General features: G+C 42.8%; 1 protein-coding gene across 1 annotated transcript in view; it reads right to left on the bottom strand.

Moving 5' to 3' along the window:
* Positions 1-13,659, bottom strand: part of LOC133617621 (polyamine-transporting ATPase 13A3-like) — a 139,445-nt gene that overhangs the window by 94,201 nt on the left and 31,585 nt on the right. The window contains exons 10-11 of the mRNA XM_061977703.2: positions 12,635-12,651; positions 8,623-8,754 (exon numbers count right to left, since the gene is read on the bottom strand). Coding sequence (XP_061833687.2) covers positions 8,623-8,754; positions 12,635-12,651 — 149 coding nt within the window. The remainder of the gene's footprint in view (positions 1-8,622; positions 8,755-12,634; positions 12,652-13,659) is intronic.

Genomic DNA, 13,659 nt, shown 5'->3' with positions numbered 1-13,659 from the left:
CCATGTTCCCTACCTCTATTGTCGAGGGGCCGATCGGACCTGTGGCCGCAAGGTGGTCGCTGCCTGCTGTGGCGGTAATCCCAGAACCCACTGATGGACACCAACAGAGAGGGATGCCGTCAAGCTGAAGAAGGAGTCCTATCGGGTCCTTTTGGCTCATGGGACTCCAGAGGCAGCAGACAAGTACCGACAAGCCAAGTTGTGTACGGCTTTGGTGGTTGAAGAGGCAAAAACTAAGACATGGGAGGAGTTTGACGAAGCCATGGAAAACGCCTTCTGGACAGCTTCGAAACGATTCTGGACCATCATACGCCGCCTCAGGACGAGGAAACACTGTCAACACCGTGTATAGTGGGGACGGTGTGCTGCTGACCTCGAATGGGGATGATGTGGATCGGTGGAAGCAATACTTTGAAGACGTCCTCAATCGTCTTCCTATGAGGAAGCAGTGCCTTGGAACCCGCGGTGGGCGCTTCTATTTCTGGGGCTGAGGTTGCCGAGGTAGTTAAGAAGCTCCTCGGTGGCAGATCTGCCTGGGGTTCATTAAGGCTATGGATGCTGTGGGGATGTCATGGTTGACAAGACTCTGCAGCATTGTGTGGCCATCGGGGGCGGTGCCTCTGGATTGGCAGACTGGGGTGGTGGTTTCTCTTGTTAAAAAAGGGATCTGGAAAGTGTGTTCCAATAATCGTAGTTCAATAATCGTGGGTTTATACTCCTCAACCTTCCCGGTGAGGTCTATTCAAGTGTACTGGAGAGGAAGCTATGTCGGATAGTCGAACTTAGGATTCAGGAGAAACAGCTTGGTCCGCATTGCCAGCAGTAAGTCGGACCAGTTTCCAGTGAGGGTTGGACTCCGCCCTTTGTCACCAATTCCGTTTACTACTTTTATGGACAGAATTTCTAGGCACAGTCAGGGCGTTGAGAAGATCAGGTTTGGTGGCTACAGGATAACGTCTCTGCTTTATGGGGGTGATGTGGTTCTGCTGGCTTCATCTGGCCAGGATCTTCAGCTCTCATTGGATCAGTTTGCAGCTGAGTGTGAAGCGACTGGGATTAAATCAGCACTTCAAAGTCAGAGTCCATGGTTCTCGCCCGAAAAGTGTGGAGTGCCATATCCGGCTTGGGCAGGAGATCATGCCCCAAGTGGAGGAGTTCAAATACCTTGGGGTCTTGTTTACAAATGAGGGAAGAGTGTGTCGGCATTTTACAGGCAGATCAGTGCACCGTTTGCAGTGTTGGGACCCTGTATTGGTGAAAAAGGAGCTCAGCCAAAAGGCAAAACTCTCAATTTACCGGTTGATCTATGCCCCTATCCTCAGCAATGGTCATGAGCTTTGGGTTATGACTGAAAGGGCAAGATCACGGGTACGAGCGGCCGGAATTAGTTTCCTGCGTCGAGTGGCGGTACTCTCCCTCAGAGATAAGGTGAGAGGCTCTGTCATTTGGGAGGAGCTCAGAGTAAAGCCGCTGCTCCTCCACATCGAGAAGAGCCAGATGATCAGTCGGTGACATCTCTGCGCCGCAACGTGTCTACATGCAAGAGGTTCCCCTACTGGCCTCACTATGGACTGGGCTCTCACATTATTAACTGTATCCATTCCGCATCCATTGCACCGGTCACCCAGGGGGGTCCTCACATCTGCGGTCCCTTCCAAGGTTTCTCGTTATTTCCGTTGGGTTGAGTTTTTTCTTGCCCTGATGTGAGATCTCCGCCGAGGATGTCGTTGTGACTTGTGCAGCCCTTTGAGACATTTGTGATTAAGGGCTTTATAAGTCAACTTTGATTGATTGATTGATTGATGAGGTGGTTCAGGCATCTGGTCAGAATGCCTACCGTCCGACCGGTAGGAGACCACGGGGAAGACCCAGGACACGGCGGAGAGACGATGTCTCCCGGCTGGCCTGAGAACGCCTCAGGATGCCCCCGGGAAAAGCTGGACAGTGTAGCTGGGGAGAGGGAAGTCTGGGCTTCTCTGCTTAGGCTGCTGCCCCCGTGACCGAACTTCGGTTAAGCGGAAGAAAATGGATAAATAGATGGATTGGTTAATTTTTTTATTTTTTTTTCAAGGGAGCGCTAGTCTATTTTTAAAGTTTGTGTTAGGGACCCAAAAAATATAAAATATTTTTCTTGACCTAAATTGTTGAGTTTTCGTGCATGTTAAGTGCGTCAAAAATGTGATCAAAGTGGAGTACAATAATAAAAGTAACAATTTCAATGGGGCCTTCGCAGCTTTTTGCTGCTCGGGCGCTAATTATTTAGCACATGAGTGTGATCTATCAAGACTGAAATCAAAAATCAAGCTGCTGTTCTGCATCTTTATTTAGTATGTCTCAAAAGGATGTGCAACTGGCAGTTGTGCAGGAATGGCTGTGAGAAAGAAGGCGATTGCGCTACAGCTCTTTCCTACGTATGCTTGTCAACATACGTTTGTAAATGGAACTGTCAAAAGTAACAATATTAGTCATATTGTCGATTCAAATATACATGTAGCTGCTGGATGACTCATATAGAATATATATTATTGACATACAGGGGTGTCACTAGCTTTTAAGGACAGGGGGGGCTTAGCCCCTAGGAGATGCACAGGATGCGAGCGAACGTTACGCACAAGCACAAAACTTCACAAACGGCAAACAAAGACTTAGAAATTATTAATTGTTTTTTTTTTTGTTTTTTTTAAATGCACGGGACGAAATGAAATGCTCCCCGGGACGAAATGAAATGCTCCCCGGGACGATGGCTTTTAACCTTTTATTTTTTTTATTTTTATGTATTTATTCATTTTACATTTTATATTAAATGTCTTGGTTTTTCCTCCCTCTGAAAATCCTATGAAATGTTTAACAAGCCATCCTATAATAATACAACAGCTATTAATGTAACAATACATTAAAACAAATATATTTAATGATGTTTTTTTCATTATTTTAACAATAGGCTAATGTATATTACTTTACATAGATTCTACAAGAAACACAAAACTTAAAAACTAAATTATTTACAATTGCACACACAAGGTTTCGTGCAGCTTCACTCATTGTAAAGGAAGATAATGTGCTTCATACACCTGCAGGACCGCAAGCAAGGTCGCAGAGAAAATGCGGACTGGAATTTGAGTGATGTGGCCTTTTTCTATATGAACAAGTGGAATGGATTGGATACCGACGCACTAAAGGGGCTCTCTACCTTACGCTACGAAGTGAAGTAAAGTGAAGTGAATTATATTTATATAGCGCTTTTTCTCAAGTGACTCAAAGCGCTTTAAATAGTGAAACCCAATATCTAAGTTACATTTAAACCAGTGTGGGTGGCACTGGGAGCAGGGGGGTAAAGTGTCTTGCCCAAGGACACAACGGCAGTGACTAGGATGGCGGAAGCGGGGGATCGAACCTGCAACCCTCAAGTTGCTGGCACGGCCGCTCTACCAACCGAGCTATACCGCCCGGTGAGGGGAAACTGAGTGAATAATAACAGGTTATATGATTATTTATTTAAACTCATATTCGGGCCACTTTATAATGAATATGTATTTGTAAAAAATAAAATTAAAAAAAATATAACACCAAATTATTTAGGGGGGGCCTAAGAATATTTTAGGGGGGCTTGAGCCCCCCTAAAATAGGCCTAACAACGCCAATGTTGACATATCTTCTTTATGAAAAAACTAATTGCAAATACTAATTTTCTCATGTGTGGAACATTCCAGTGCACGCTCCCAATTAGTGACAGCATTTTACATGAGCACACCTTCAGCACGCTAACAAAAGGGGGTTCCATTGTGGATGCACTGCAACACTGCCTTTAAAATGACCATAAAAAGTGGTACAAGTCTGCTGTATGTTTAAGAAAATAGCAAAACACCACATGTAGGAGAATGATAACATGAATGTGCAATAAATGAGTGTTTCCATGGTGAGAACTGTGCAGTACATTCAAAAACCTATATTCAATGAGGCGGTCCTTACCAGTTATCTATTGCTTTGATTCAAAATGACACGTTCCGCTAACATCCGGCTCATTGAATACGCATGGTGGTCAAGCCAGCATCTGTTCTCAATGGGTACTATTGGCGCCATTTAGCCTTTCTCAAAGAAAAATGCCCTATGTGTGCGTTGTTTTCGGGGGTACGAACCGTTTAAATCGCGAAAAGGATAATTGTTGCTTCAAAGTGACTCGAGAGATAATCAAGAAACGCCATTAAAGGTTTGTTTGATAAATTTTTAATGTTTAGTGTTTCCCATTTAAGCATTATGTTAGGACGGCATGGCTCGGGGGGGGGCGGGGGTAGAGCGGCCGCGTCAGCAACTTGAGGGTTCCTGACCCCAGCTTCTGCCATCCTTGTCACGTCCGTTGTGTCCTTGAGCAAGACACTTCACCCTTGCTCCTGATGGGTCGTGGTTAGGGCCTTGTATGGCAGCCCCTGCCATCAATGTGAATGTACAAACCCCGTTTCCATATGAGTTAGGAAATTGTGTTAGTTGTAAATATAAATGCAATACAATGATTTGCAAATCCTTTTCAACCCATATTCAGTTGAATGCACTACAAAGACAAGATATTTGATGTTCAAACTCATAAACTTTTTTTTTTTTCATGGCTGCAACACGTGCCAAAGTAGTTGGGAAAGGGCATGTTCACCACTGTGTTACATGGCCTTTCCTTTTAACAACACTCAGTAAACGATTGGGAACTGAGGAGACACATTTTTTAAGCTTCTCAGGTGGAATCCTTTCCCATTCTTGCTTGATGTACAGCTTAAGTTGTTCAACAGTCCGGGGGTCTCCGTTGTGGTATTTTAGGCTTCATAATGCGCCACACATTTTCAATGGGAGACAGGTCTGGACTACAGGCAGGCCAGTCTAGTACCCGCACTCTTTTACTATGAAGCCACGTTGATGTAACACGTGGCTTGGCATTGTCTTGCTGAAATAAGCAGGGGCGTCCATGGTAACGTTGCTTGGATGGCAACATATGTTGCTCCAAAACCTGTATGTACCTTTCAGCATTAATGCCCCTTCACAGATGTGTAAGTTACCCATGTCTTGGGCACTAATACACCCCCATACCATCACAGATGCTGGCTTTTCAACTTTGCGCCTATAACAATCCGGATGGTTCTTTTCCTCTTTGGTCCGGAGGACACGACGTCCACAGTTTCCAAAAACAATTTGAAATGTGGACTCGTCAGACCACAGAACACTTTTCCATTTTGTATCAGTCCATCTTAGATGAGCTCAGGCCCAGCGAAGCCGACGACGTTTCGGGGTGTTGTTGATAAACAGTTTTCGCCTTGCATAAGAGAGTTTTAACTTGCACTTACAGATGTAGCGACCAACTGTAGTTACTGACAGTGGGTTTCTGAAGTGTTCCTGAGCCCATGTGGTGATATCCTTTACACACTGATGTTGCTTATTGATGCAGTACAGCCTGAGGGATCGAAGGTCACAGGCTTAGCTGCTTACGTGCAGTGATTCCTCCAGATTCTTTGAACCCTTTGATGATATTACGGACCGTAGATGGTGAAATCCCTAAATTCCTTGCAACAGCTGGTTGAGAAAAGTTTTTCTTAAACTGTTCAACAATTTGCTCACGCATTTGTTGACAAAGTGGTGACCCTCGCCCCATCCTTGTTTGTGAATGACTGAGCATTTCATGGAATCTACTTTTATACCCAATCATGGCACCCACCTGTTCCCAATTAGCCTGCACACCTGTGGGATGTTCCAAATAAGTGTTTGATGAGCATTCCTCAACTTTATCAGTATTTATTGCCACCTTTCCCAACTTCTTTGTCACGTGTTGCTGGCATCAAATTCTAAAGTTAATGATTATTTGCAAAAAAAAAAAAATGTTTATCGGTTTGAACATCAAATATGTTGTCTTTGTAGCATATTCAACTGAATATGGGTTGAAAATTATTCGCAAATCATTGTATTCCGTTTATATTTACATCTAACACAATTTTCCAACTCATATGGAAACGGGGTTTGTATGTGTGAATGTGGAAATAGTGTCAAAGCGCATTGAGTACTTTGAAGGTAAAATAGCGCTATTCAAGTATAACCCATTTACTATTTATATTTCTTAAAACGCATTTTTGCTACGGGTGTTCCCCATAGCAAAAATGTTAATGTTAGGCACTATGCAAATTTAAATAAAAGAAATCAAATGTGGAGGTGGCGACTTGTCCAGTGTGAAACCCGCCTACCGCCTGAATGCAGCTGAGATAGGCTCCAGCGCCCCCCACGAGCCCGAAAGGGACAAGCGGTAGAAAATGGATGGATGGAAATCAAATGTGAGCAAAACCCAAGAGAGTTATTAAGTTTTTACCAAAGGCAACAACCATAAACAAAGCTTTCAGCACATACCCAATGTTGACATCTATAGTTATATTTTGATAAAGACGGGAGAAAACATGCGTACTTGTAAACGGCACGTGCAACAGCAACAAACAAGGCAGTAGACACGAAGTTAAATCATGAAATGCAACCTTACACGAGCAAAAACGATGCATGATTTATCCGGGAGAGTCTTGGTACCATGTCCTTGACCCAGCCACACACAAAGAAGTTTCCAAGTTTTCATCTGTTTTGTCGTGTAGAATGATGTCTGGAGCACACGATAGTTTGATTTGTTTGGAAACTCCGCCGACAAATAATCTTTTATCACTCAACAAATCTTTTTTTTTTGCTAATCTGTTACATTGCATAAATGGTTGTTTTGCTCATATCTTTTTTTCCAGAAATATATGGACCCCTTCAGTGCACGCACTGCTTGCTGCACAACAGCCATTTTAGCTTGGTTGGCCACCACTGGTTTTCACTTTCGGGTAAGAAATCACTTGACGGAATACAAGCAATTGCAAACACAGTCTTAGTAAATCACACGCAACACGCCCACTAAGAGTGCACACAATTTTAAAGTTTGCACATGCTGTTTAGCGTGTGATATTGAGTGTTGGGTTAATTACTGAAAACCAGTAACTAGTTACAGTTACTAGTTACTTTATTTCAAAAGTAACTCAGTTACTAACTCAGTTACTTACACCAAAAAGTAATGCTTTACTGTGAGAAGTAACTATTCCGTCACTTCTTTTTTTTTTAAATTTAAGGCTCCCATTAATGCCCTTTTAGCCTTCATTTCAGTACTGTTATTGCACTGGAAAAATAATACAATCTGTTGATCAACTTGACATGCATTTGCATCACTGAACTCTGCTAAGCAATGTGGTCTACATACAATACACAAAGACAAATATACTGTATGTTTCAAAGGGCCAATTTATTTTGGGCCAGAACAAATTGACAAAACTATTTTAAATAGCTGCAACATAACATACATAAGTAACAAACCACATAATAACAACATGTCACAACATAGCTGTAAACCTGGCTTCACCCAAGGAAGGCACACATGACATGATTATTTGTCATGTCACTATATACAGCACACATACTGCTATACACACGCCTAACCAGGCGTTTTTTTCTCTCAAGGAATTGTGAAATAAAATCATGTCTTCAGGACATCAACACTGTACTGAATCCCAGAACACGCTACACATTTCCCCAGTTTTAGTTTAGAGAAAAGGAAAGATTGGCCTGGCCCACTCGGATTCCTCTTTATGTTTGTGAACTGTATAGTCTATACATTTAGAATTATGTGATAATCAAACACTCTAGAAGTCTAGAATGAAAGAGTATATTAGAGAATTGACAGAGTGTGTGTACCTTCAGTGCTGAATGATGAGCAGAGGCAGAGTTTGGAGTGTCTTCTTTAGCTTGCTTTCCATTTTTATATGCTCACTGTCCACTGTGTCCAGGAACTTGGAAAATGTTTTCGTGCCCTTTGCCGTTTGACGCCCGCTATCATGCTAATTAGTTGCCTGAAAGCGGGTTACCCCACTGTAGAAATAGCCTGCATGTTTTCTAGCACATACGCTGCAATGGCTCTATCAATGTTGTCCTGGCGAGCAGTCCCTCCGTTAAAATCCTTAGGTGTTGGTGGAGGTGGAGGTGAAGTAGCATTGGAGTCTGTGTCTCTCATTACTAGCATCGTCGAAGCATGTTGCTTTTGTAGCTGTTTCAGCAGATTTGAATTGCTGTTTTGGGCAGTAGATAGGATCTTTGATCCAAGACACAACTTACATTTAACTAAAATGTTGTTTTCTTTGTGCTCGACAAAAGAAACGTAGTGAGAATATCTCCATGTTAAGAAACTCGGCTTCGGCTCCGCGATGATGTCTTGTTAGTAAACACAAAAACGCCCCCCGCCCCACACACACCCACACACAGCGCGCCTCTTCTCTTCCTTGTGACACAGGAAGAATCAGAAGGACGACACCGCAGCTCTCCAATAAAACACACTCAGATCTTCTCAGTTTCTAGCCGATACTATATAAAAAATAACGTAAAATAACGCAGTAACGCATCATGTAATAACGGTAACTGAGTTACTGAATATAAAAAATAACGCGTTAGACTACTAGTTACCGCCAAAAATAACGGCGTTACTTTGTAACGCGTTAGTCCCAACACTGGTGATATTTGACTAGTTGTTAGTTGGTCAGGCCCATAGTATGTATGTTTTGCATGTACCAATGTATACACACAGCATACCTGTCAACATGCCTTCAGAAACAGTGCAGGTGCCACAGATAAGCGCTGCGTCACAGGCCATGATCATCCCGTTTGCTGGAATAGTGATGACATCACCTGGCACCAGCTCTGTCGACATGATCTGTTCAATGTCTGCAATCAAGTTCAAGAAAAGAGGACAGGATAATTTTTCACAAGTAAATATTGCATGGATGCAAAGCCATACATGGAGCACATACTTGTTGGTCACAAAAAACATTCATGAAGTTTGGTTCTTTTATGAATTTATTATGGGTCTACTGAAAATGTGACCAAATCTGCTGGGTCAAAAGTATACATACAGCAAGGTTAATATTTGGTTACATGTCCCTTGGCAAGTTTCACTGCAATAAGGCGCTTTTGGGAGCCATCTACAAGCTTCTGGCAAGCTTCTGGTTGAATTTTTGACCACTCCTCTTCACAAAATTGGTGCAATTCAGCTAAATATGTTGGTTTTCTGACCGTGACTTGTTTCTTCAGCATTGTCCACACGTTTAAAGTCAGGACTTTGGGAAGGCCATTCTAAAACCTTAATTCTAGCCTGATTTAGCCATTCCTTGACCATTGTATTATGCTCTGGGCCTGTTTTGCTGCCAATGGAACTGGTGCTTTAAATGGGACAATGCAAAAGGAGGATTACCTCCAAATTCTTCAGGACAATCTAAAATCATCAGCCCGGAGGTTGGGTCTTGGGCGCAGTCGGGTTTTCCAACAGGACATTGACCCCAAACACACGTCTAAAGTGGTAAAGGAATGGCTAAATCAGGTTAGAATTAAGGTTTTAGAACGCCCTTCCCAAAGTCCGAATTAAAATTGTGGACAATGCTGAAGAAACAAGTCCATGTCAGAAAACCGACAAATTTAGCTGAACTGCGCCAATTTTGTCAAGAGGAGTGGTCAATAATTCAACCAGAAGCTTGTGGATGGCTACCAAAAGCGCCTTATTGCAGTGAAACTTGCCAAGGAACATGTAACCAAATATTAACATTGCTGTATGTATACTTTTGACCCAGCAGATTTGGTCACATTCTCAGTAGAACCATAATAAATTCATAAAAGAACCAAACTTCATGAATGTTTTTTTGTGACAAACAAGTATGTGCTCCAATCACTCTATCACAAAAAATAAGAGTTGTAGAAATTATTGGAAACTCAAGACAGCCATGACATTATGTTCTTTACAAGTGTATGTAAATGTTTGATCGCGACTGTATATATATATATATATATATATATATATATATATATATATATATATATATATCCATCCATCCATCCATTTTCTACCGCTTATTCCCTTTGGGGTCGCGGGGGGCGCTGGAGCCTATCTCAGCTACAATCGGGCGGAAGGCGGGGTACACCCTGGACAAGTCGCCACCTCATCGCAGGGCCAACACAGATAGACAGACAACATTCACACTCACATTCACACACTAGGGCCAATTTAGTGTTGCCAATCAATTTATCCCCAGGTGCATGTCTTTGGAAGTGGGAGGAAGCCGGATTACCCGGAGGGAACCCACGCAGTCACGGGGAGAACATGCAAACTCCACACAGAAAGATCCCGAGCCCGGGATTGAACCCAAGACTACTCAGGACCTTCGTATTGTGAGGCAAATGCACTAACCCCTCTGCCACCGTGAAGCCCTATATATATATATATATATATATATATATATATATATATATATATATATATATATATATATATATATATATATATATATATATATATATATATATATATATATATATATATATATATATATATATATATAACAAATCCCAATTACCATTTACAACAGTGGTCCCCAACCTTTTTGTAGCTGTGGACCAGTCAACGCTTGAAAATTTGTCCCACGGACCGGGGAGGGGGGATGGTATTTTTTATTTATTTTTTTATTTATTTTTTTGTCATAAAGAAATACAATTATGTGTGCTTACAGACTGTATCCCTGCAGACTGTATTGATCTATATTGATGTATAATGTAGGAACCAGAAATATTAATAACAGAAAGAAACAACCCTTTTGCGCGAATGAGTGTAAATTAGTGTAAATGGGGGAAGGAGGTTTTTTGGGTTGGTGCACTAATTGTAAGTGTATCTTGTGTTTTTTATGTTGATTTAATTAAAAAAATAAAAATGAAAAAAATAAAAAAATATATATATATTTTTAATTTCTTGTGCGGCCCGGTACCAATCGATCCACGGACCGGTACCGGGCCGCGGCCCGGTGGTTGGGGACCACTGATTTACAATATTACAGTATATATAACAGCTGCAGCAAAAAAAAAAGAGCAACATAAACATATAGGAATAGATAAAATAAAGGTGAATACAACAGCGAGCTTAGAAGCAGTCTGGTAATAGACAAATATCATCTATTGCTGTATAGCGAGTGATTATACAACTGGATGGAGTGCAGTCTTGAATCGCACACTGTGGGAGCTAAGCTGCAGGAGCCTGTTGGATTATGAGCTCCACCGTCCCTCAATTGTCTGGTAGAGTGGGTGGGCAGGAGTGTCCAAGATGGCGAGCAGTTTGTCCAGTGTCCTCCTGTCCCTCACTGACACAAACGCTTCCAATCAGTGATCCAGGAGGCAGTGGATGAACTGACACCCATCCTGAGCAACTTGTCACTCATCAGAATTGGCTGGATGGTGTTAAAGGCAATCAAGGAACATGATCCTCACAGTGCCCCTCCCACCATCCAGGTGAGAGTGAGCATGATGCAGCAGGTAGATAACAGCATCATCCACCCCAACATGGGGCTGATACGCAAACTGTAGAGCAGGGGTCTCAGACACGCGGCCGAATTGTGCTACCGTAACTGTAAACTCCACGGTGAGCCGCCCTCCCCTCCCGTTGAGTCCAGACAGAGACGATTTTTGTAATTTGGGTCCAAAATGGATCTTTCAATGTTCTGGGTTGCCTACCCCTGCGTTAGTGGAAAAGCGGCAAAAGAGTGAAAGCGACAGAAACGTTGCCATGGAGACGAGGGTTTTCTTACGTGCCTGGCTGCAGTCGCACCGCGACACCTGACAATTTTTGAGAGAATTGCCTACCAGCATCCCTGGGCTTTCCCGAATGTACAAGCGGACCATGTGCCTTTTTGGGAGCACATACTTGTGCGAAAAGCTCTTCACCTTGAACTTCAATAAGTCCAAGTACATGTCCAGACTTACTGAAGATCATCTTCAAGCCATACTAAGGGTCTCAACTGCTTCCTCTCTCCAGCCAAGTGTAGCTCAGCTATGCGAGAGGAAGCGCTGCCAAGTGTCTAGCAGCAAGAAGTAGGCAAGAGAAGCCATGTTCAAGTCATGTTCAGGTTCACAGATTTATTTATTGTTACTTCTCACATAGTAAGTATGTGTATACATTGTTGCTGACTGGAGAAATCAAATTATTATTGTGATTACTTATGACTGATTTATTTACTTAAAGGCCTACTGAAACCCACTACTACCGACCACGCAGTCTGATAGTTTATATATCAATGATGAAATCTTAACATTGCAACACATGCCAATACGGCCGGGTTAGCTTACTAAAGTGCAATTTTAAATTTCGCGCGAAATATCCTGCTGAAAACGTCTCGGTATGATGACGCCTGCTCGTGACGTCACGGATTGTAGAGGACATTTTGGGACAGCATGGTGGCCAGCTGTTAAGTCGTCTGTTTTCATCGCAAAATTCCACAGTATTCTGGACATCTGTGTTGGTGAATCTTTTGCAATTTGTTCAATGAACAATGGAGACAGCAAAGAAGAAAGCTGTAGGTGGGAAGTGGTATATTGCGGCAGGTGTTGTGCCGGATAACTCACCCCCGCCGTATAATGCACCCCCTGACTGTTGTGCCGGATAACACAGCCGGTGTTTCATTGTTTACATTCCCGAAAGATGACAGCCAAGCTTTACCATTGGCCTGTGGAGAACTGGAACAACAGAGACTCTTACCAGGAGGACTTTGAGTTGGATGCGCAGATGCGATACCGTGAGTACGCATGCAGCTGCGGCTTCCAAACATTTGATCGCTTGCCCGTACGTGCGCGCCGCTATGTGCATGTCACGTACGTAACTTTGGGGACTTTGGGGAAATATATGTGCTGTATGAACTTTGGGGAGGTGAACGGTACTTTGGGCTGTGGGATTTAGTGTGTTGTGCAGGTGTTTGAGTTGTATTGGTGGGTTATATGGACGGGAGGGGGGAGGTGATTGTTATGCGGGATTAATTTGTGGCATATTAAATATAAGCCTGGTTGTGTTGTGGCTAATAGAGTATATATACGTCTTGTGTTTATATACTGTTTTAGTCATTCCCAGCTGAATATCAGGTCCCACCCGCCTCTCACAGCATCTTCCCTATCTGAATCGCTCCCACTGCCCTGTAGTCCTTCACTTTCCTCATCCACAAATCTTTCATCCTTGCTCAAATTAATGGGGAAATTGTCGCTTTTTCGGTCCGAATCGCTCTCGCTGCTGGTGGCCATGATTGTAAACAATGTGCAGATGTGAGGAGCTCCACAACCTGTGACGTCACGCGCATATCGTCTGCTACTTCCGGTACAGGCAAGGCTTTTTTATCAGCGACCAGAAGTTGCGAACTTTATCGTCGATGTTCTCTACTAAATCCTTTCAGCAAAAATATGGCAATATCGCGAAATGATCAAGTATGACATAGAATGGACCTGCTATCCCCGTTTAAATAAGAAAATCGCATTTCAGTAGGCCTTTAATTCTCATTTTGTTCATTTATATTTTGATTTTATTTTGTGTTGAAAATAAAAATAAAGACATTTAAAAAAAAATTTTTTTAAGAAATATTTTCTTGCGGCCCAGCCTCACCCAGACTCTGCATCCAGTGGCCCCCAGATAAATTGAGTTTGAGACCCCTGCTGTAGAGGGTTCAGGGAAGGAAACACCAGGGGTCTCAGCTGAGCCAGCACAAGTCTCTCGAGGACCTTCATGACATGAGACGTCAGGGCAACCGGTCTGAAGTCATTCAAGCCAGATGGTAG

The sequence above is a fragment of the Nerophis lumbriciformis genome, linkage group LG18 (genome assembly GCF_033978685.3).
Source record: "Nerophis lumbriciformis linkage group LG18, RoL_Nlum_v2.1, whole genome shotgun sequence".
Taxonomy (NCBI): Eukaryota; Metazoa; Chordata; class Actinopteri; order Syngnathiformes; family Syngnathidae; genus Nerophis; species Nerophis lumbriciformis.
Note: the sequence above shows the minus strand (reverse complement) of the source record. Positions and strands in the feature narration are given on the sequence as shown.